Genomic DNA, 23788 nt, shown 5'->3' on the forward strand with positions numbered 1-23788 from the left:
AACCGCAGCAAGACTGGCATATGCCCAAAAATGGAAAAGAAAGGAAACACCCACTGAAGAAGAAATAATAGATAAAATTTTATCCTGCGCTGAAATGGACAGGTTAACCCTAGAGATCAAAAATAAAAACAAAACGGAGTATTATGAAATTTGGCAAAATTTGTACAATTGGTTAGAGTTAAGGAGGATCGCTGAGATGAACATTGTTTAATTGGTTGATAATGTAAGGATTTCTTATTAGCATCTATATAATGGACATAACTGAAAGATATGTAAATGTAATGCTGAGGACTGAATGATAGTTTACTAAAAAAAACCGACAGATGTTATATGTACAGTTTGTTATACTCTGTCCTGTTATAGACTGTATTCTACTGTAGGTTTTTGTTATTTCTTTCTGTAACATAAGCTAATACTAATAGAAGTGTTGTAGCTAGGGAAGTTGAATCATGTCCATTTTTGTTTTTAAATGTATATTTAATAAAATTTTATTTAAAAAAGAAAAATTGTATGCATATTTGCACAGAAAAATGCATTTTTGTATATGGTCCAATACAATGACTTTACATATATTTTTTGTAAGGCATCCACTTTTTTAAAAAAAAACATTCTTTCACAAAAAGTGCAAATTTCTGCAGATGTTTGCTATCATAAAGACTCACCTCAAATACATAAGCTGATATAATGAAATTCGGTCTTGTGTCTCTAATCTGAGTATATTTGTTCTTAACAGATATTAAAGTATGCTAAAATGCATAGTTGGTGGTAAAAATGTGTAGAAATGTCTACTCGCATATTTCTAAAAAAAAGAAATCTTGACATAGACTAATACAAGCCTGGACTGAGACCATGCAGATGTGCCGGAAAAGGAATAGAAAAGAAAGTGATTCACCCCCAATTTCTTCCTCCAAGTCTTAGCTATTCTCTAGGTCAAGGGTGTCAAACTGCCAGCCCACGGGCCAGACACGTCATGACCAAACCGCGCCCACCCCATTGTCGGCAATGGGGGAAAAGCTCCAATACGTCGTGCAACATCATGTGACTTCACAAGTTTGACATGTCTGCAGGTTCTCTCTCTTTAAAATGGAGATAACTCAGGAACATATGATAAAGTTCAATATAGTTGTTTTTTCTAAAATGTGCCTATATAAGAAAATGTATTTATGGGTCTGAATATTAATAACATCAAAACCAACATCAATTACAATGAATCATTATAAAGTTATTAGTAGCTTGTTAAAAGAGGAGTGAAGGGAGACAAAAGTATCAGAGCTAGGAGTGTCTTTTAATATTTTATTTCTGTATTTTTAATAATATACATTAATTCCATAACAGCTCAATATTAAATAAAGTAAGCAATTTTCTAAATCAAGCATTTAATATGCAACTACTAAGACTGGTAGTTTGGTACAACTAAATCTGGTAATGTCTGTAAGTCTTAATGACTCCTAGCCATGCTTCATAATTTTAAGCGGGGGGGGGGGAAGCATTGTAAGAAGTTTTATAGAAATTTTTTTTAGTGGGTCAATTCCAGGTCGATTCCACACTGGTCTAATCAGTTAATTATTACTGCTTTCTATCAAAACATCAAGTTCCCTTATGAATGTTTTTTAGCGGTTTTTATGTGGAAATGGCAGGTTTTGTTGAGTGGTAAATGCTGTAATCATCTTCTCTGGTAACATGCAATTTCCATGGGAAGATATGTTTCTCAGAAGGCCAACTTCTGCCCTGAAACACCATAAGTGCAACATCCTCATCAGAAAGCAGACGGATCAGATCTCCCTCAGCATCACGGTAATTCAAAGCAATATCAATCCCCTGAAATTCACGCCTGAGAAAAAAAGAAGTTATTCATCATAGAATCAGAATCACACCAAGAAGAATGTGCCAAAACACATTTCCACTTTCTGGTCTGGAAGTATGTCCCAGGCTGGCATAAACACAGTCTCTCACCTGTTTCTTGTTGTCAGTGCCAAAGATAGACTCAGTTAGCTATCAGCAACAGATAAACAATTATCAGCTTAGCCACTGCAATATCATGCAAGAACCCTGATCTTGTCTGTGGATGTTTTCTTGGTTAATGTTAAAATGCCAAGCTAGACAGGCAGGAAAATGACATTATCAAACATGCTCTTTGAAATCTGAGATGCACATGAAATATTTAGCTGCTGAGTTGATTCGGATCAATGATTGAATAAACAATGTGAAGAGAAAAGAGGGAACTTAGATTCTAGTGAGGGAGAAATACATTATTTTCCAATACAATAAAGGAATTAGATGACCTTTTTAGGGAAGGTGGTTAAAAGGTAGCATCCTACAGCTCCAGAAGATTCTAGAGTAAGTAGATTATCTAGATCTCTTTCGGTCAGTACTGGCTTTGGTCACACTGGTGAATGACCTTTGAAGGGATTAGAATAAGGTAGTGCATCCATCTTGGCCTTTCTGGGTCTCTAAGCTCCCTTAGCCATGATAATTTTCTGGCTTATGATGTTGGAAATGGGAAACACTGTTTTGCAATGGCTCTTCTCCTTCCTCCATGGATAATTCCAGTCAGTGTTATAGTGGGTGAAATAGTCTAGCTGGAGATCTTTCCTTTGCATGATGTCTTAGTGCTCCACCTTATCTCCCCTTTTTTTAACACCTCAGAGCTGCCAGAAGTCATCTATTGGCATGGGGTACAGTATTATCAATGTGCTAATGATACTCTATTGTACATCTCTGCTTCAGCCATCCTGGTGAAACTGTCAGAAGGGTGAAGACTGTGGAGGACTGGATGAGAAAGAATAGGTTTTCAGGTCAGACATACCAAGGCTGAGTGGCTCTGGATTTTGGAAACTTTGGGTTCCAGAATTAGTGCTTCATCCTTGATTCTTAGCAGGATAGTATTGTCCTGTTCAGCCTAAATGCACAACTTGGGAATTCTCTTGGACTCACAGCCCCTCCTGAAGAGCGGGTGGCAGCTGTGTCCAGAGGGACTTGTGCACAACTTTAGCCTCTGTGCCAATTGTGCCCCTTCCTGGATCTATGCCTTATTCAGTTCCCAATTGGATTATTGCAATGAACCCTATTTGAAGTTGTTCTTGAAGACCATCTGGAAGCAACAATTGGCCCAGAATGCAGTGGTACCAGAGGTTGTGGATGCTTCACATTATTCCTATTTGACACCACTATATGCTACAAGCTACACTGGTTTGCTTCTGAGTGCAATTCAAAGTGCTGATTATCATCCTTAAAGTCTAATATGGCATAGAATCAGCTTACAATAATGAGACTGCTTTCTTCCTAGGCTATCTGCTTGCTCTACATGCTCATATAGGAAAGACACACTTCAAGACCCTTCCCTGAAGCCAAGTCATCTTAGTTAATGAACTAAGGAGGTGACCCATGAGGTGAACCTTCTCAATTGCAGCCCTTATCTTGTGTAATGTGCTTCTGCCTGATCTTGCTGTCTTTTAGAAAGACCTGGCTCCTACTCCAGGTTAGAAAGTTGTGTTGTTTTACAGCCCAGATTGGAATGATGGTCTCACCTCTGTTTGGATTACCATTTTATTATTTTATTGTTTACATATTGTGGCTTTGTATCACTTTTGTTAGGTTCTGTAGACTTTTCTGGAGGCTGCACAAAGTCACTTTGGTTCAGTTATGTGACCATATAAATGTTTTTAATAAAGAATGGGAAGGACCCTTTTGTGTTTTTTTTAAAAGCCAGAGCAATTTTTTTTCATAAAGCCCTAATCCTTGAATGTGTCACACTCTGGAAATTGGAAACAAAATTGGAAACAAATCTGAATGAGGGATATCTCTGGTTGAGATCTTACTGCAGATCTCTTATGCCCCCTTCCTGCACTCATCTGTTGTTTCACCCTCACCAACCACCCTAAGTACATTGAGTAAACATAGATGGAGAGGAAAATGTTGACTATTCCAGGTTCTGATCCAGAACTGAGAAAAAAGGGAGAGGCAGAAATGTCTTCTCCAGTGTGTTTAAAAAACAAATTTTACCAATGTTCCCATATAGTATTATTCCAAATTAGCACTATTCCAGACTAGTATTACTTTGGAATGGCACTATTCTGGAATAATAATAAATCCACATCCAAAAGGAGCCTAACTCTCAGCTGAACACAACAATACAAACAACCTGCACAAAACCAAAGCCATATTTGACAAAATGCATTTCTTTCCACAATTAGGAGAACAGTTGGCAGATATTTCCATCAGCTGATGACATTTGGTGGGAGAACAAATGAATGCAGTGTGGTTTACCAATATTTTTATTATTTGTTCAACATTAAAATTATGAGAATGGCAATACTCTTGAGGCAAAATAAGGATTGCCAATTGCCAACACACTGTTCTGCTTTAATGTAGCTGTGAGGAATAAACTCAGATCCAGGAATTAGAGCTGAGAAATACATCAGAGTTAAAAGTCTGCTACTCAGTCAAAGAATCAGCCCAACAGGAATCCTTTTTAGCCCTTCCTTTATCCAACAGAATTAGGTGAAGACAGGTCCACCGCTTGTGCAAATGGAGTTGTCCGTCCTTGCAGGCATACCTACTACTCACACTGTACTATCCCCTCTCTCCCCACCCGGGCCACCAAGGTGGAAAGGTTGCTCATGTATAAAACCTGAGTTCTTGCCTAAGTTTGGAGTTGTTTTGGACAGCAAAATAGGCAACATATAAATTTAACATATATGAATGCAAATATTTGGAGATATTGGGACTGCAAGTTGATACCTGATTAACTCCATTAGGTCTTGAAACAATGGGATGCTGCTCAAGTCTTCTTCCACTGATATATCCCTGGGGGGGGGAAGGGAGGGGGGAATGCAGAGATTTGGGGATAAAAAACATGCCATATTTAGAATGTAAGTACAAAAAAGTAAAAAATGAAATATATACACATAGTACTCTTGCCCACTAAGGAAGAATTAGCATGTCTATTTAAACAGCTGTATTTGGGGACAACTAAGATAGGAGTAACAATCAGCCCAATATCATACCTCTAATCTGATAGTGTTTATTAGCAACCACATTTTTTTCTTTCAATTCTAGGTAACTCAGTGTTTCCAGAAGTGCAATTGTGAAATGATTTTACAGGTATGCATTTAAAACAGGAAGTTACTGAGGGTATGTCAAGATTTTTAAAAAGAGATGAATAGGGGACTAGCCTTCCACAACTAGGGTACCTATAGAAGTGTGGATAGTGACTCCCAAAATTTCCCAACCAACATGCCCTGTTATGAGAATTCTAGGAGTTAAATTCCACACATTTGTCCACATTCCCTGCCCTTTGCTCTGAAATCCTATCACCACAATACTTTTCAACTAATAAAACAGACCCCAAACTACAAATCAGGGTTGTTGTTTTTTAAGTAATATACTTTTAAGAAAGAGGATTAAGAACGGGATTTCTGAGGAAGAAATGATGAACTGAACATAGCTCCATTACAAGTGCAGCTAATAAATCGTGGCAGAATGAAGATCCAGCAAGTAAACCAGCTCTTTGTAATTCCTCTCCAGACAAGAAGAAGACTTGAGATCTCCCATAAGTGCTCCCTCCTTGTGAGGAGGCCACAAGACAGTGGTCTCCCATGGGTTTAGAGTTCCAGAAGTTAACAGAATAGCCATCTTTCCCCCTTTCTAATTATTTTCAGAAATTATTTGTTAACTGCTTTTCAGCTATTAGAAACTTTTGGATGGACAGGTTTTCCAGCACCAGGTTTGGTACCTTCAATCCTTTAATGAAAGAAATACAAGTTTAAGGACTAAATAGTATAAGGATGATTGGAACTTTGATTTTGGAAAGTTAGAATTGGATTAAGGGTCCAGGTGAATTTGAAATAAGATTTTGGAATTAATTATAAGAATCCTTCCTATGGGAAAATGCTTTAGTTTAGAATTCCCTTTTTTTAAAAAAAGATAGGATGAGACATTGAAAGTTGGACACTAAATGGAACCAGAAGGAATTAAATAATACAATTAAAGAAAGAAAGAGTGCAGAGAAGGCCAACAAAGATGATTAGGGGACTGGAGGCTAATATATATAAAGAACAATTGCTGTAATTGGGTATGTCTGAGTTTAATGTAGAGAAGGACTAAGGGTGACATCATAGCAGCATTCCACTAAGCCTAATAAGCAGGCATATACATAGAATGAAGGCTATTGCTAAGCACATTGGTTTGTGCTTAAACTGTAAGCCGCCCTGAGTCTTCAGAGAAGGGCGGGATATAAATGGGATTAAAAAAAAAATCTCAGGGATTGCCACAAAGAAGAGGGAGTCAAGCTATTCTCCAAAGCACCTGAAGGCAGGATAAGAAGCAATGGATGGAAACTAATCAAGGAAAGAAGCAATCTAGAACTAAGAAGAAATTTCCTCACAGTTAGAACAATTAACCAGTGGAACAACTTGCCTCCAGAAGTTGTGAATACTCCAACACTGGAAGTTTTTAAGAAGAGATTTGACAACAATTTGTCTGAAATGGTATAGGGCTTCCTGCTTGAACAGAGGGTTGAATTAGAAGACCTTCAAGGTCTCTTTCAAATCTGTTATTCTATTCTATTCTATTCTATTCTATTCTATTCTATTCTATTCTATTCTATTCTATTCTATTCTATTCTATTCTATTCTATAGAAGAAGTACACTTAAATTTGACTTACCAACATAAAATGAAGCAAAATACTTTAATATTAGATATACTGTAGGATATTTTTGAACATGGTAGAGGACAGGAAGGCCTGGAGGAATGTTGTCCATAGGGTCGCGATGGGTCGGACACGACTTCGCAGCTAACAACAACAACAACATTTTTGAACAATGGACTCAGAAGTTACATTTAAGTGTGTCCGCCTCTACAAATAGATTGTATATAAAGTTATGTAAGAGGAACAAATTTTACCAAACAAGACTGAGATTGATCTGAAAGTTGATTTTAAAATGACAGGCTAAAAGAAGGATTTGGGGAAAAACCCTGCAAAGTTGGACATAGAACTAAAAACATCTGATGTCTTAAGAGATATACAAACAACAAATCTAAAGAATCACCTGGATAACTTTGCTATATTTGATTTACAAAAGAGCCTTTTTAAAGCTTTGAAGAATTTTGTGAAAAGGGACAAAGAAAAAATGAAAATAAATCAAATTCTAGGATATTATTTGAAGGAAGAAAGACCAAGATTGTTAAAAGTAAAAATGAAAAATATAAAGTTGGTTTATTTTATCAAGGTTAAATAGAATATTGCCATTTCTGGTAATGGACTTTTGGTGATCAGAACTGAACAATGAGGCTTTAAGGATTTGTCTATACATAAGACATTGGATATAGGATGAAATCATTTGTTATATTTTAAGAGAAGATGATAAATTACCAACATTGCAGGATTCAATCTGAGAATGGGCTCCAACATGAGTTCCAAAGCTCAGAAGACTAAACCTCTGGTCCTAGTGACCAACCCAGATTGAATCCTGCAACATTATCTTGGGACATATATATTTGCTTTTATTTGTGAGTTACTGTCATTGTTTATATTTGATGGATGAAGTTATTTCTTTATATATTTCTTTTTTTCTTCACTATGTCATTTTTTCTTTCTATTTTTTCTGGTTTCTATTTTTATTTATATTCATTTAGTTTTGTAATTTGCATTCATTTTTAGCTTTTTAACTGTAATCTTTAATAAAATGACTATTAAAAAGAAGAAGCATTAAGAATGGGGATGTGGAATCAGTACCAGAGAAGGCATAAGAAGTTAACCTTTCTTTCATATTTTTATTGGCTTCAAAGAGTTTTCTCACTTTGGAATCTGAAATTCATTCATGTGAATGGTTAGGCCACCGGTTAAGGCTATTTGGAGTGCAAAATGATAAGGTGGAAAAGTCTAGGTGTGTATGTATGTGTGTGTGTGTGTTCCTCTCTCCCTCACAAAAACAATCTTTCTTTTATTTTTAGGTATAGACATTTGCTTGTTATTTGTAGTATGTCCTTTACCAACAGGGAGGATTGAAATATGTCTCTACACCAAACAGCTTCCAAGGCCCATGAAGTATACCCAATCTAACATAAATAGAGAGGTTTCACTGATAATTAATTATCATTAATAATTTCAAATATTCAAATTATATCACAGACAGACACAATAGTATCGTAAATATAGATACAGCAAGGGGAAAGGTTAAGAGATAAACCTAAAGAAATCACTGGTTTTAGTGGAGGGAAGATTTGAAATCAGAGACCTGTCATCTTGCAGTCTGTAAAGTGTAATATTGTCCCACAATGCTACATAAATAACTGTAAAACAAAAATATTCTTCCACAATCTCCTGCTCTTAGTGGATGAATAGGAGAAAAATTCTCAGAGTGGGACTGATGCTGAACCCCAAAGTACTGACAGTTAAGTAAAGTACAATGCCCAGAAAGTTGCTTGGTTGCACTACCTGATAGAGCTAACGTTGTCATCATGGTAATAGCAGCGCAGCCAGTTGATTGTGTCCTCTTCCTGAGGGAGATCTTTAATAACTGACACAAAGTCACATGGAAAAATTCCAGTAGCATCTCGAAGAGTTCCCTGGAATAAAACAGGGCAGTTTTTGAAAGGATTACTCCTTCCTATTGATTGTATGGGACAAAAAGTGGAGAATGTTATTGCCCATTGAATATGGCCCAGGATAGCCTTACCAATTAAGCTGAAAAGACATTGATATGAGTCAGCAAGCCACCAAAAGAAAGAACGGCAACAGAAGAACACAAACATAGCAAATAAGTATTCAAGAATAAATACATGCCTTACATATATGAAGCCAATTGGCAAACTATCTAGCCCTATGCATGACAATGTAGCTATGTGTGAAGTTAATCCACCAGCTACACCTCAGATTGCTTTTAGGAGGGAAGGATTCCAGTAAATAAATGGTGTCAGGATGTGCCTTCTTAATCCTTTCATTGTCCTCCATATAAACTTCTAAATACTCTTACTCCCCCAAAGTGGAATCCCTGGAAAATATTCCATGATTTCCTATCTTCCATTTACCATGCAATGATGAGAATGATTAAAGAATCCCTGGCTGAACCTGACTTGTTGAAAGTCCTTAATTTCTGTCATACTTGAAGTCAACAGTGGGAGATACTGCAGTTCTGATCATTTCAGATCAGTAACTTACCCATGAGGATCCAACAATATTTACCTCGAACCAATCTTTATTGACCCTGCTGAGTAAATAGATCAAGTCTCCTTTTTTGAAGCTCAATTCCAGTTTATTGGAGGCAGAAAAATCAAACAGTGCCTATGGGAAATAATCCAATAGTAGGAGATCACAAATTAGGAGTAGGAGATTACAAATTACAAAATTACAAAATAGTAGGAGATTACAAATTACAAAAATTGGGTATAATTTATATTCTCAGAAAGTAAGCATTACATCCCAATAGTTTAAAGACATCAAAGATATTTGCGCAAAAATCTTGGATTAGAAAATCTATACCTGGATTATACCAGTTATATAACACTATGTGTAGCAACTTTGTTCTCTTATAGGCTTCTGGCAATATTTCCCTACTGCAGAATTATACCATACCATGATAACACTGACTGACAGATTTCATGGCTCTGAAAGAAAATGACCAATAAATTTCAGTTGTAGGAAAAATAATTTTAAGAATGAGACTCTAACGTTCTATACAATACATTTCTGTTGCCATAAGAAAGGGAAAAATATGCCCTCAACTGAGAAAGAAAGAAAGAAAGAAAGAAAGAAAGAAAGAAAGAAAGAAAGAAAGAAAGAAAGAAAGAAAGAAAGAAAGAAAGAAAGAACACAACTATTTCTATGTGGATTTTGTTTCAAATGTAATGTTAATTCAATGCTATTTAATACAGTAATATTAAGTTTCTTCATTCCTTCCTTTCTCCCTTCCTCTCCATTCTTTCTAAGATAAGTTGAAAGGAAGAAATGTATGCTCTTTGTATTGGCCCACAAATTCTAACTCTATTATTGAAAGAGGATCCTCTGGCTGGTTAGTGTCTGAATAGCGACACATTCAGAGAAATACCTTTATAGCCTTATATTTATAGCAAATGAGGCACTCACCTCCACTCGTGGAGCTGCCAATCTGTCAAAGCCCGGTTCTTGAGGACTCACACTCTTTCTATCATAAAGAAGAGAGAAAGAGTATTTCACCAGCTCCACTGGGGATCAATACAGAATTAGCATTTCAACCAGCTGAATTTTTATTAACTAGGCTGGGAAGTTAGCAAGAATGGTGTCCTATGTTTGTTGCATACTCACACACGGCGAGTGCGAGGGCGTAGCCTTCTCAGTCCTTGAGGTATCTGCTCAGTGTCAAACTTTGACTGACAGAAAAATAAGCGGATATCTTCATCTAGTAACACACAGGGTGGCAAGCTAAGCAGCTTCTGTGACGATGAATTTTTAAAAAATCAAATTGAGAAATGGACAGTTTCTGTCTTTGCATTTTACAAGTAGAGGAAATCTTTCTGGGGGAGTGGTCAAAACACCCCCCTCCTGGTCCATCTATACCCCAGGTAAGAGGGAAGTGCCCAATATCCCTATTCCTTAGGCCTTGAGAGATATTCAGCATTGATGAGGGCTCTTTATTATCAATACTGTAAGAAGTTAGGAGCATCTGCTGAGAGAATTAAAAAAAAAATCAACATGACAACCATAATTGTGCAATTGAAGCCCTGTCCTTTTAAATCAAACCCCCATCCCTTTTTTAATTTATTTTTTTATAAATCCCCACCCTTTCTTTTTTTATATATAACTGCCCTGAGATGTCCAGCAGGACTGTTGGGGAGTTTGGAATGATCTACAGTTATATTGGCATTGTAGGTGGGATTAACAGCTTTGGTAGAATGTCCTATTTCACCAGACATCTTGGGGTGGTGAGGGGCTTAGAAGTGACTCTAATCTGGCTTCCAGTTTGATGTCATGGTGTAACAGGTGCAGGAAGACAGGGATCCATCTTCTGCATTCAATTTTGCCTGGCTGGGGACTCTAAAAAGGGTCAAAGGTCACCCCAAAGAGGCAATGGAGAAGGAGGGGACCCTTGTTGATTGCAGGAGAGCAGCTTCCCTTCCATTTGATCTGAGGAAGCCCTCCAAACCAGCAGGGGAAAGATTGGCTACATTTGTGTGGCCAATCAGAAGCTGCTGACAACAGTAGAAAATAAGCATTAACCAGCAACTTTCAAGCAACATGGATGGAACTGGGTGAGACCCTATCCTCTCTTTATGATTTTAAGACTTTTTCCTGGGGGAAAAACGTGAAAGCAAAGAATCCTCCCTGATGAGAGAGGGAAGGGGAATTTCCACCCCATTCCCTCAGGAAAAGAAAAGTAGTGAATTAATTGCTTGGGGGAAAAGAAAGAAAATTACAAGATTAATTTGGAATCAATACACAAATATAACTTTGAAATTTGGGGACTAAAAGTGCTTCTGAGATTTTTTTTTAAAGAGACTTAAAAAGCTTGTAATGTAAGTTTGGATGTAAAAAAGCTAGAAGACAGCATCGACATCTAGTGGTGAAATACAGCACTACAATTTATTATGCCTAAAGGAAACTTGGCTGGAAGCCCAGACTCAGATAAGACTCTTGTTGTTTTCAGGAACTTTCACTTTTGAAGACTGCAGCTGGGAAAAGGGGAAAAAATTCTCTAGGGCTGCTTATCTTTGTGGCAGAGACAATAAACTATTTTGAAACTGGCCTGCCTGGACTACGAATATAAATACTAACTGATCTTTAGAGCTGTGTCATTAAGCTCTTTCCCTATAGAAGAAACAGGCATTATTGATTGAGATGATGGAAGATGATTTGGCAAAGGAAAAAAGCCAGAATAAGACTCAAGAAGAATGGAGTTTTAACCATCTTATTTAAATCTAAAACAGAATGTACTTAAATAGATAAGATGTGTATGTTGAACACAAGAAATTGTTATGAACTGAGATAAAGAAAAAAATTTGGTCATTAAAATTTAGCAGTATTAATATTAATAGCTAATTTGAATATTGATTTGTGCATAAAGGTCATGTAAAGGTGAATAATGTAGACAAACTAAAAACCTATTGTTGAAAGTAATAAATAGGTCTATATGGAATGTTAAAAATGAAAATTATCAGGTTAAGTAAGAGATAGCAGATACAAAGAGGAAGAGAGGAAGTATTAAATATTGAAATAAAAAGAAATTTTGATTACTACTTAAAAAAACAACTGAAAATTAGCAAAAAGGAAGAATATCATATTGTATCCTTAATTTGTTAACATAGCGGGTGAGAAGCTAAGTAAACGGGATGTGTATTTTAATATTAGATTTTGTGAGGAATGGTGATAGATGAATTGGGAGTATATTAAAAATCTTGGGAATGATAAATATCAAACGTTAAATCTAAATGTTAGTGAAAATTAAAATTGAAAAATCTATTAGGTCATTGATTGTCTAAAAGATTGTATGTTAAAACAATTAGAATATGTGTAAACTAAAAACTATGAATACTGTATATGTAAGAAAGTTATTTTCTATGTGATTGATAGGATGAAACTTGTCTTTAAATCTACAAATAGACAGCATATATGAAGGGGAAAAGAGAGGAAATGTTTATGATAGCAATTTGAAATCTGTACTAATGATATCTGTATGTAATTGAATTACTACTATCCAGCCACCACGTTGCTTTTCAAATATGTGAATGTAATATTATAAAATCAATAAAATTTGTAAAAAAAAAAAAGAAGAAGAAGAATTGTATTTGCCTAGTGTGAGAAAATGTGTACTACCGGAAGAAGAGAGGAAGCATTGGATGGTGTAATATTGGGACTAGATTGAAGAAGTTAACATGTACCACTGAATTACAAATGGCCCCAGAAAACACGTTGTTTATTAAGTACTTATGATTGTAAAACTAGAAAATTAATAAAATATGTATTAAAAAAAGAAGTCTCTCTAATGTCTTATAATTAAATTAAGTTTGGACTATGAAAGGCTGCATAGGATGCTAGATGTATATAACCATTTCTGGACAATTGTGTAATCTTGCATAATGTCCCAGGCATCCACAACTTGAATGAACATTCCTATGATTGCCAAATCCTCCACAGTATCAATACATTTCAGCTTTTTTTTTCAGAATGACTACTTTCAATTTACTGGAGGTGCTAAACATCATTTGGAGTGCTAATGGAAACTCTAATAGCCTCAATCTTTATGACACCACCTCCTGCCCAAATATTGGGCGACTGTTCCTAATTTAGTGTGCAGATCTTTTTTTTTTATTGAAAAGTTTTAAAATACATTTTAAAAACATAAACTATATAAACTATATAACCATAGATGGCACACAGAGCCCTCTCTGTGGGCACACGAGCCATCGTCCCAGTCCTAGGCCTTCAGCTGAGTTTTGTTAAACCTTTTCGCTTTAGGCCTCCGCCACCGTGTGCAAAAAAGAAAAGGTTAATCAATCAATTTCAACTTCTCACAGGAAAAAAAAAGATCTCGCAAAGTTGGAATTGATTGATTGAACTTTTTAGTCCCACCCAGTCTGCTATTACCACTGCAGCCACGCCCACCCAATGGGCCACACCCACCCAATGGGCCACACCTACCTGGCACCCGACGATACATAAGTGGATTTTGGGTTGCAGTTTGGGCATTCAATCTCTAAAACATTCGCCATCACTGATCTAGACCAATGTAACCACAAATGGGTTTAAATTGCATGTGTGAATAACTTCTCAGCTCACCCTGGTGCAACAATTAATGTTTCTATAACACTATTTTACACTAAGTAGCTCCATGATCAAAGTGGCAAACCTTTCTTAAAATTAATGCTTACCTTCATGTACATGTTGAGTATCGGGATTCGGCTATCTGCAATCTCTTTCTTTGCACCAACATAAACTTTTCCTGAAAAGCATCAATGCAAATAAAGAGAATCAAGGATATCACAGAAGTGATGTGTATTGGGAAAAAAATTAGAAAGTTTGATTGTACAGAGGACTTTCTTATCCTTTGGGAGGTGTTTGCCAATTGCAAATCACATTTTTTCCAAAGCACCAAGAAGGCAAGACAAGAAACAATGGATGGAAACCAATCAAGGAGAGAAGCAACCTGGAATTAAGGAGAAACTTCCTAAAAGTGAGAACAATTAACCAATGGAACAGCTTACGTTCAGAAGTTGTAGGTGCTTCACCACTGGAGGTTTTTAAGAAGAGACTGGACAGTCACTTGTCTGAAAAGGTATAGGGGTCTCCTACTTGAGGGGAGGGTTGGACTAGAAGACCTCCAAGGTCCCTTCCAGCTCTATTCTGATTGATTTTAAACTCTCATTGTTTCTGTACTAATGCAACATTAGGCTCTGTCTCATGCAACCTGCAGAGTCTCTTCTTTCTGAGACTCCTGCGGTCAATAATTCTGTGAAAGGAACTAATGATTTCTATGGTGCTGGGATCACAAAATGCCCATTTTAAATTTACAATATTGACAATGGTTTTAATAGGATGGCAAAGACCAACGTATTTCCAAATAGAACACATGGTGAAGAAAAACCAATTCTCTATAAACAAGAGAAACTAAGGTTCAAGAGCAGCAGAGGGACTTTCCCTGTGACAGAGATAACTGAAAGAATTGGGGACTTTATTCGGCATAAGAATGCCTTCTTTGTATGTGTTTTATAAAACAAGGGAGGGACTGTTCTAAAGAACAGAAACAGGCTGTCATGCAGCAAAAGGAATTTTTTTTAGTAACATGAGAGACAAAGGCAGAAGTTGAAGTATAAATGGTGAAATGAGATAGTTTAACTGTAGGGTATACAGGAGAGATGTAGAGATAGATTCTGCTTCAAGCACCAGGGTTTTTTAGTTAACATAATATTCATAGAGAGGCAGAGAGACAGAGAGACAGACAGACAGACAGTATTAAACCCATCCAACTCCAGGGCAGTTTAGACCAGGTCCAATACATAGAATAAAAACGTATTAAAAGCTACCTGAACATGCTCCTTAACATGCAAAATCTCAACAGGGATGTCACAACCACCTTGGGGACTACTGGAAACCAAGGAGATTGGAGCCCCTCCATTTTTAAAGGGGGACGCTTTTCCAGAGGGCAAGGGCAGCAACGTAGAAGGCTTGATTCCTTAATCTCATAAAATTACAATATTCAATTGATGAGACCTGGAGTGCACCCATATATGAAAAAAACTGAACAGGTTAAGTCAGCTTGGAAACTGTGTTACTGAAAACATATGAGGTTTACATAATCCAGACTGAGACAATTTGGGATAGTACGTGGGGGCTGAAGTTGTGCTACTTAGAGGAGGACCTCCTATGGAAATGTACATATTGGGAAAGGTACATACAATTGTAGGCTGAATCTGATTTTTTTAAACACAGATTTTCATTTAAAATTGAATGGCCACCAAAAATAATAAGACACAGCTATTGGAAAAGCCATTCAATAAGATATGACAAACATAAGCATTCCAAGGTCATCCTAGCTTTTATATTTATTCATTTGTTATTCATTTAATTTTTGATCCGAGACTCCAACTGACTGTAGGCAGCTCACAAAGTATAAAAGAACATAAAAACAATGAATAAGAATACAATAAATATTACTCCAAAAAGAATTACAAAATAGTTACAACATAATGATTTCAAAAAGTGATATTCATATTAGGGGAGCATCCTAGATGGCAAGGGGTATTTGGGAGTTCAGAACATGCTGCAAAAGGCAAAGGAATCCATCATTTGAATCACTGTATTATCATAGTCTTAAAACCTTCTGCTCCATCACTGGAGGTTTTTAAGAAGAGACTAGACAATCACTTGTCTGAAATGGTATAGGGTTCTCCTGCTTGAGCAGGGGGGCTGGACTAGAAGACCTGCAAGGTCCCTTCCAGCTTTCTATTCTATTCTAAAATTCTAAAATTTATAAATCTTTTACTATGCAACCATTAAGTGAACAATTCACTATCAGATAATCAAGGAAGAAAATATAGACACAGGGCCAGAAAGGTTTTGTGGTTTACCTGGAAGGGTAGGAAGTATGCAGGTAAAGCTGCTATTTTTACTTTCTGCACCATATCTTTCTTCCAGTTTGGCATGCAAGCTATAGAATTGGCTATAACGCCGAAATATCATATATCTGTTCTTGCCTTTTGTTTTCACCTCAATCACAAATACCTAGAAAAGAAGAATTCAAAATTCCTGACATCTCCAGTTAAAATAATTTTAGACAACACAAATACATTTCTACCTAAAATGCTGAAGAATTGGTCTACTCTTCATATAAGCCTGCTAACTCCTTAATACAAGCAAAGGAATTCAAAAAACAGAAATATGTAAATATCTTTCCTATATGTGTCCTGAACAATGCAAGATGATCTTCATTCAGTGCTAATGATACAGTATGAACATTAATGCTTGGTTTAGAGTAATGGTCAGTCATAGTTTGGCATATTGAATAAATAAACCTTGGTTGCCCATACATCTCCTCCCCTATCTTTTCTTGATAGAATAAAAACAAGATTGATTGTAGCTGGAATCACATATCATACTAATAGTATTTGTTTTAATCATAATGTGCTAATTTCTAGCCTTCCGGAAATTATCATTGCATTCCAAATCTTTGAGGATTACAATTTTCAAAGGCCAATCCCTGGCTAGGAATTCTGGGTCTTGTGTACCTAATATATCTGCTGGGTGTCCAGGTTGGAATACACTATTCTAAGCCATAGACTGCAGTTTACAAATCGCTATAGTTGAGTTCCTCATGCTATTTCACAAAAACAGCAATGTTATGCAGTAAAAATCTATGTTTGCACCTAAAGACACTCATGTCACCCTAACAGAATCACTTGGATCTTTCTGGAAACAAATATTCCAGAAATTTAATTTTCCATTAATTTCTTCCTTAGATTTATATCCCATCTGTCTTTCAAAGTGTCAGTTTTCATGAGGATTTTCCTTTATTTTTTATCCCCATGGCAGCAATCCTAGGAATTTATGATGAGCTGAGAATGACTGGTCCAAAGATACCAGTGAGTTTTCACACTGAAGATGGACTCAGGTGTAGCCCAATATCTTAGCCATTATATTGCATGTTAGTTTGTTTGATTGCTTGTTTGTTTATTAAGATCATATGCCACCCTGTCAAGCAAATCTGGGCAGCTTATAAACATCTTAAAAAACAAAAGGTACAAAACATTAAAACAGTAAATACTAAATACATATTGTTGTTGTTGTTGTTAGCTGCGAAGTCGTGTCTGACCCATCGCGACCCCATGGACAATGTTCCTCCAGGCCTTCCTGTCCTCTACCATCTTCTGGAGTCCATTTAAGCTCACACCTACTGCTTCAGTGTAGCCACCTCATTCTCTGTCATCCCCTTCTTCTATTGCCCTCAATCTTTCCCAGCATTAGGCTCTACTCCAGTGAGTCCTTCCTTCTCATTAGATGGCCAAAGTATTTGAGTTTCAACTTCAGGATCTGGCCTTCTAAAGAGCAGTCAGGGTTGATCTCCTCTAGGACTGACTGGTTTGATCACCTTGCAGTCCAAGGGACTCACAGGAGTCTTCTCCAGCACCATAGTTCAAAGGCCTCAATTCTCTGGTGCTCAGACTTTCTTATGGTCCAACTTTCACTGCCATACATTGCAACTGGGAAGACCATAGCCTTGACTATACGCACTTTTGTTGACAGGGTGATGTCTCTGCTTTTTAGTGTGCTGTCTAGATTTGCCATTGCTTTCCTCCCGAGGAGCAAGCGTCTTTTAATTTCTTGGCTACAGTCCCCATCTGCAGTGATCTTGGAGCCCAGGAAAATAAAATCGGTCACTACCTCCATTTCTTCCCCATCTATTTGCCAGGAATTGAGAGGGCTGGATGCCATGATCTTGGTTTTCCTAATGTTAAGTTTCAACCCAACTTTTGCACTCTCCTTCTTCACCCACAACAAGAGGCTCTTTAGTTCTTCTTCACTTTCTGCCATTAGAGTGGTATCATCTGCATATCTTAGGTTGTTAATATTTCTCCCGGCAATCTTAATTCCAACTTTTGATTCATCTAGCCCTGCCTTTCTCATGATGTGCTCTGCATATAAGTTAAATAGGCAGGGCGACAGTATACAGCCTTGCCGGACTCCTTTCCCAATTTTGAACCAATCGGTGGTTCCGTGTCCAGTTCTCACTGTTGCTTCTTGACCTGCATATAGGTTTCTCAAGAGACAAATAAGATGGTCTGGTACTCCCATCTCTTTAAGAAGTTGCCACAGTTTGTTGTGATCCACACAATCAAAGGCTTTAGCATAGTCAATGAAGCAGAAGTAGATGTTTTTCTGGAACTCCCTAGCTTTCTCCATGATCCAGCGTATGTTGGCAATTTGGTCTCTAGTTCCTCTGCCTCTTCGAAAGCCTGCCTGTACTTCTGATAGTTCTCGATCCACATACTGCTGGAGTCTAGCTTGTAGGATTTTAAGCATAACTTTACTAGCATGTGAAACGAGTGCAATGGTGCAATAGTTTGAACATTCTTTGGCACTGCCTTTCTTTGGAATTGGAATGTAAACTGATCTTTTCCAATCCTGTGGCCACTGTTGGGTTTTCCAAATATGCTGGCAAATTGAGTGTAGCACTTTTACTGCATCATCTTTTAAGATTTTGAATAGCTCAGCTGGAATACTGTCACCTCCACTAGCTTTGTTGTCGCTCAGTTTTTCTAAGGCCCACTTCACTCCACATTCTAGGATGTCTGGCTTGAGGTCAGTGACCACCTCATCATGGTTAACAGGGACATTAAGCTAATTCTTGTATAGTTCTTCTGTGTAATTTTGCCACCTCTTCTTAATCTCTTCAGCCTCTGTTAGGTCCCTGCCATTTTGATCCTTTATCATGCTCATTTTTGCATGAAACTTTCCCTTCATCTCTCCAATTTTCTTGAAGAGATCTCTGGTCCTCCCTATTCTATTGTTTTCTTTTATTTCTTTGCACTGTTCATTTAAGAAGGCATTCTTATCTCTTCTAGCTATTCTCTGGAATTCTGCATTCAATTGGGTGTACAGTGTCTTTCTTTTTCTCCCTTGCCTTTCACTTCCTTCCTTTCCTCAGCTGTTTGCAAAGCTTCCTCAGACAGCCATTTTGCTTTCTTGCATTTCTTTTTCTTTGGAATGGTTTTAGTTGCTACCTCTTGTACAATGTTGCAAACCTCTGTCCACAGTTCTTCAGGCACTCTGTCTATCAGATCTAATTCCTTAAATCTATTTGTCACCTCTACTGTATATTCAACAGAGAAATGATTTAATTCATACCTGAGTGGCCTAGTGCTTTTCTCTACTTTCTTCAGTTTAAACCTAAACTTTGCAATGAGAAGCTCATGGTCTGAGCCAGTCAGCTCCTGGTCTTGTTTTTACTGACTGTATAGAGCTTCTCCATCTTTGCCTGCAGAGCACATAGTCAATCTGATTTCTGTGTTGACCATCACCAGACAGTCAACACTAAATAAATAGAGATTAAATAAATTAAAATATCAGAATACGATGGAGTGGAGGAGGGATATTCTTCCTAGTCCACTAACCACCTCCAACATGGAACATCCCCATTGGGGATCCAGGTCAGTTTAGCAGAATCAGGTTTTGAGGCTCGTACCGAAGGCCAAGAGGATGGGAGTGGATCTCACCTCAAGGGGCATGAGGCCATGGCAGAAAAGATTCTTCTATTGGAGCCCCTTCGCCACTGCAATTTCTTGACTAATGTGGTTTGCAGCATGCCCCTTCCACCATTGGGGTGAGATGGTTCCTCAGGTAGGCTAGAGCCATTCCATAAAAGGCTTTAAAGGTCATAATAAACACCTTGAATTGAACTTGGAAGCAGATTGGCAAAACAGTAAAGCTCACAAATTAGCGGTGTTATATGGGCCACCCTAAGGATCCCTAGAACTGTCCATGCAGCTGCATCTTGGACCAGCTGTAGCTTCTTCTGAATATTCTTCAAGGGTAGCCCCACATAAAGCACATTGCAGTAGTCCAAACACAAGTAGTCCAAACACGATTCCAGGCATGAGTGACTGAACACAGTGACTCACAGTCCAGGAAAGGGCACAACAGGTTCACAATATGAAGTTGTGCAAAGACTGTCCTAGCAACAACAGCCACCTGCTCCTTAAACAGGAGTCATGAGTTTCAGAAAAATTGTGCACAGGATCTGTTTGGGGCAGTGCAACACAACACAAAACTAAAAGCATTAAAGTCCTGGGTCCCAAAGCCCCATACATCCATAGCCACTCAGTCTTACCAGGATTCAGTCCAAACTATATGCTTCCACTTAGGATATTTTAAAAAATATCTATTTATCTGCATATATGGTCAGTCATTTGACTTTCAGCTGGAGAATCTGGACATTCACCATGTCTCCTGCTTCTCAGTAAATAATTTGCAGACTGGGGTAGAGAAAGCAAAACAAGATTATCAGGTGATGCTTTCCTTTTTATTCCCCATGGGTTGTCTTGGTAGTAAGGGTCAACTTTGTTGAATATGATTTATGGATCCACCTAGGGCTTTTGCCTCCATTTTTAATCATCTATGATTAATGTTAACTCTGAGTAAAAAAAAAAATCTTCCCTAACTTAGCACCTTCAGATGTGTTCTCTAGACATGTTGGCTGAAAGTTAATGAAATGAAATCCAACGTATCTGGAGCATAGCACTGAAGAAAACTGATTTAAGTGAACAATCTTAACCATAGTTTAGATGGGCCATTTTTGCTGAATCGTATTTAACAAACATTGATCACAGACTGTTCAGGTTAAAATGCTGATAACGAAGGAAAACATTTCTAAACTTTCCCATCTCAAAGGGGAGGAAGAAATCTATGAGCTTGTTTAAGCAATAGTGGACTTTGGTTTGATATTACCTCCAACTGCAGATTTAAGATAGTTTTCTAAATCTCTAAAGTTTCTATGGAGATTCTCAGTCATCCAGGTCATGGTTGTCCCTTTTTCAAAAGGCAACTGGACTTTCTCTGTTTTTGCTTGAAGATGTTTCGCTTCTCACGCAAGAAGGTTCTTCAGTTCTGAGAAAAGGATGAGAAGCGAAACATCTTCAAACAAAAAGAAAGAAAGTCCAGTTGCCTTTTGAAAAAGCACCTTTGGCATCTCTAAAGTTTCTAATATCCATGGTGTGATAAACACCAATCATTACAAAGTGAAACCAAATCCAGTGAAATTACTCATTTCACGTTAAGAGTGCTTTTATGAAACAGTGGATTTTTCCCCACTTTCACTCTCCCCGTCCCTGAAATATCATAGATAGATCAACAAACAAAAGAAAAATATTTTCTTACATAATAACTGGAGAAACCTCTCTTCTCTTCAATATCTGCAATATTAGCAGAAACTGGTACATCATCTGGAAGCTGGTCAAAGTCACTAAAAGATACATTAAATAGTGATTATTTCAGCAGGTGATGACCTAGCTTGATGATCGTACATTTCTAAATGTGCATTTTTCATTCAAATCCGGATAACTCGCCAATCTTGAACTATAGGTGCCCTACAGTTATATTGTACTTCTGGCCACTCTGGCTGGGAATTATGGGAAAAGGAGGGTAGCACATCAGGAAGACACTAGGTTGGGACGACTGCTTACAACTTCCTGACAATATTTTTCTTGGGGGGGGGTTGTGTGTGTGTGTGTGTGTGTGTGTGTTTTTGTGTGTGCATTTGTGTGCATTTCTGCATGATAGGTTGTATCACTTAAGGAAGTCAGAAAGCTGCCAGAGATAGCAACAATGAGTTATTAATGTGTTATTTTTATCCTTTTAATAGCAAGAAGACAGGGCTGTGGGATTTCCTGTTACAATGCCAAAGGTACTTTACGGAGGAGACTTTCTATTTCTATTTGCAACTCTATCTCAGACAGGAAAATATCTTGGGATAGCCTGGCATGTGTGCATTTAAAAAGGGGAAAAAGGGCTACAATCACAACAAAGAGAACACCAATACACTGACGTTCTTCTCTTACCGCAACTGAAGCTGCATCACATATTTTAAAAAACCTGAACAGCTTATGCCAAATTTGAAAAGGTATTGAGCCTGAGGCAAAGGCACATTAAGAAGCCCTTTGGAGAAAGTATCTAAATGACTTACCTCTCATCTCGAAGCTGCCTTGGATGAGACATTCCTCCAGGCCCTTGCTTTGCAAGACCCCCAAAAGAGCCAATAACTTAAAAGTATTTCATCTGCACTTCAAACAGCTCGGCAGCAACCTGTGGGATGGAGGTGGGCAGGAGAGGGGGGTGTGTTCTACTCCAAGTCTCTACCTTGGTTAATGGACTGTAACTCCCCTGCAAGTCTTCAGCAATCTCTGCCTAGTTGCTTAATTCTAACTTTCCGGAAATATGCTTTCTCTTAGTTCTCTCCACCCTTGGCCATTTGAGGAAGTGCAACTGAAAGCAACCTTTTGAAACAGAATATAAGGCATGACAAACATGCTCATGTCTAAAATATCTTTTCCTTAAAAGAAACTCCATGAGAGCAAGCTACAACTGAAATGAGTTTTCCATCGAGTTTTAGCTTTATGTGCCACATTCTGAATTCTCACATCACCTTTGAACTGCTTAGTTTTCTTTGTTTACTTATTTGTTTATTGATCTTCTGCTTTTCAGAACTGCAGTCTCACAAAGCAGCTGACAAGCAATGTATGCATCACTGAATAAAAACAGGCAATACTGTCTTAAAGTAAACTATTGTTATTATTTCTACAAAACAGATAGAGTAGTAATAGAGTGGGGACAGGTAGCTCTGCAACAGAATCATATTTTCACATCACCTGTCTTCCTCCTCTTCTCTATAACTTATTCAATGATATGACTTATAGAACAGACATGTCAAACACAAGGCCCGGGGGCCGGATCCGGCCCACGAAGTGGTTTCATGTGGCCCGCGAAGCCATCCTGGAAACAGGGAGGGAACGGCCCCCACTGCCTTGGCCCTGGCCCAGAGACCCTCCTCCTGCCAGAGACCCTCAGATCTGTCCCACTCCTGCCCAGGCCCCCATAGGCACCCTTGATGCGAACGATGTAGAGCTGGCCACGCCCACCCAGTAGGCCATACGCACTCTAGCCATGCCCACCCAGTAGGCTACGCCCACCCTGGCCATACCCACCCGGCCCCTTGAGGGCAACCGCAATGCTGATGTGGCCCTCAATGAAATTGAGTTTGACACCCCTGTTATAGAACATCATTGCAGATCATGGAGAACCTTAATTTTGTAGGATTGCAGACTAGGAGATGCCCAGAGAAACCTGTGCATGAATTATTGTGTCTGAAAATGAGATCAGGGCATGTACTTCATAGGAGAATCAGACAGAAGAAACTATCCAGCTGATGAGATCTATATAAATAATAATCCAGTGGTTTATTCATGCATTTACTAGAAACAGAATCATGTGAAGATATGGTGTTCACATGCAGTAATCATAGAAGGTGAACTACAAAATGATGCAACCTTTCACATCTTGAATCTACTGATCTTACTGCTAAGCAATAGCAATAGCAATCCTACTCTGGAGCATGAATATAGAAGAGAAAAGAGAAGGAAGGGATGGGCAATATGAATTTGGTAATAGTGTAAGGATATTACAGCACAGCATAAAATCTACTTCTACAAATTTAATGGCTATTTTAAACATTTACTTATGTTATATGTATGCATGAGGAGAGACCATGAAGCTGGAATTCATTTTTCTTGGAATTGTGACTGTATCAAAACCACACACCATCCTTGTGA

At 37.8% G+C, this 23788-nt stretch overlaps 2 protein-coding genes across 4 annotated transcripts in view; one reads left to right on the plus strand and one right to left on the minus strand.

The window, feature by feature from the left end:
• Nucleotides 1-23788, plus strand: part of SSTR3 (somatostatin receptor 3) — a 368714-nt gene that overhangs the window by 251740 nt on the left and 93186 nt on the right. The gene's annotated exons all lie outside the window — the stretch shown is intronic.
• NCF4 (neutrophil cytosolic factor 4) lies at nt 1280-22361 on the minus strand. Of its 3 annotated transcripts, XM_081330895.1 has the most exons (11): nt 22147-22172; nt 21342-21426; nt 20913-21071; nt 16040-16193; nt 13844-13914; nt 10284-10411; nt 10086-10143; nt 9186-9284; nt 8439-8569; nt 4741-4806; nt 1280-1831 (listed from the first exon to the last, which is right to left on the minus strand). In XM_081330895.1, the coding sequence occupies exons 4-11, from the start codon at nt 16149-16151 to the stop codon at nt 1621-1623; spliced, it is 876 nt and encodes a 291-aa protein (XP_081187021.1). In that variant the 5' UTR covers nt 16152-16193; nt 20913-21071; nt 21342-21426; nt 22147-22172; the 3' UTR covers nt 1280-1620. The 3 variants fall into 3 exon arrangements, with proteins under 3 accessions (XP_081187021.1, XP_081187020.1, XP_081187022.1); XM_081330894.1 differs by lacking the exon at nt 20913-21071 and having other exon boundaries at nt 22147-22361; XM_081330896.1 differs by lacking the exons at nt 20913-21071; nt 21342-21426; nt 22147-22172 and adding an exon at nt 19314-19351.

The sequence above is a fragment of the Vipera berus genome (genome assembly GCF_964194415.1).
Source record: "Vipera berus genome assembly, chromosome: 6".
Classification (NCBI taxonomy): Eukaryota; Metazoa; Chordata; class Lepidosauria; order Squamata; family Viperidae; genus Vipera; species Vipera berus.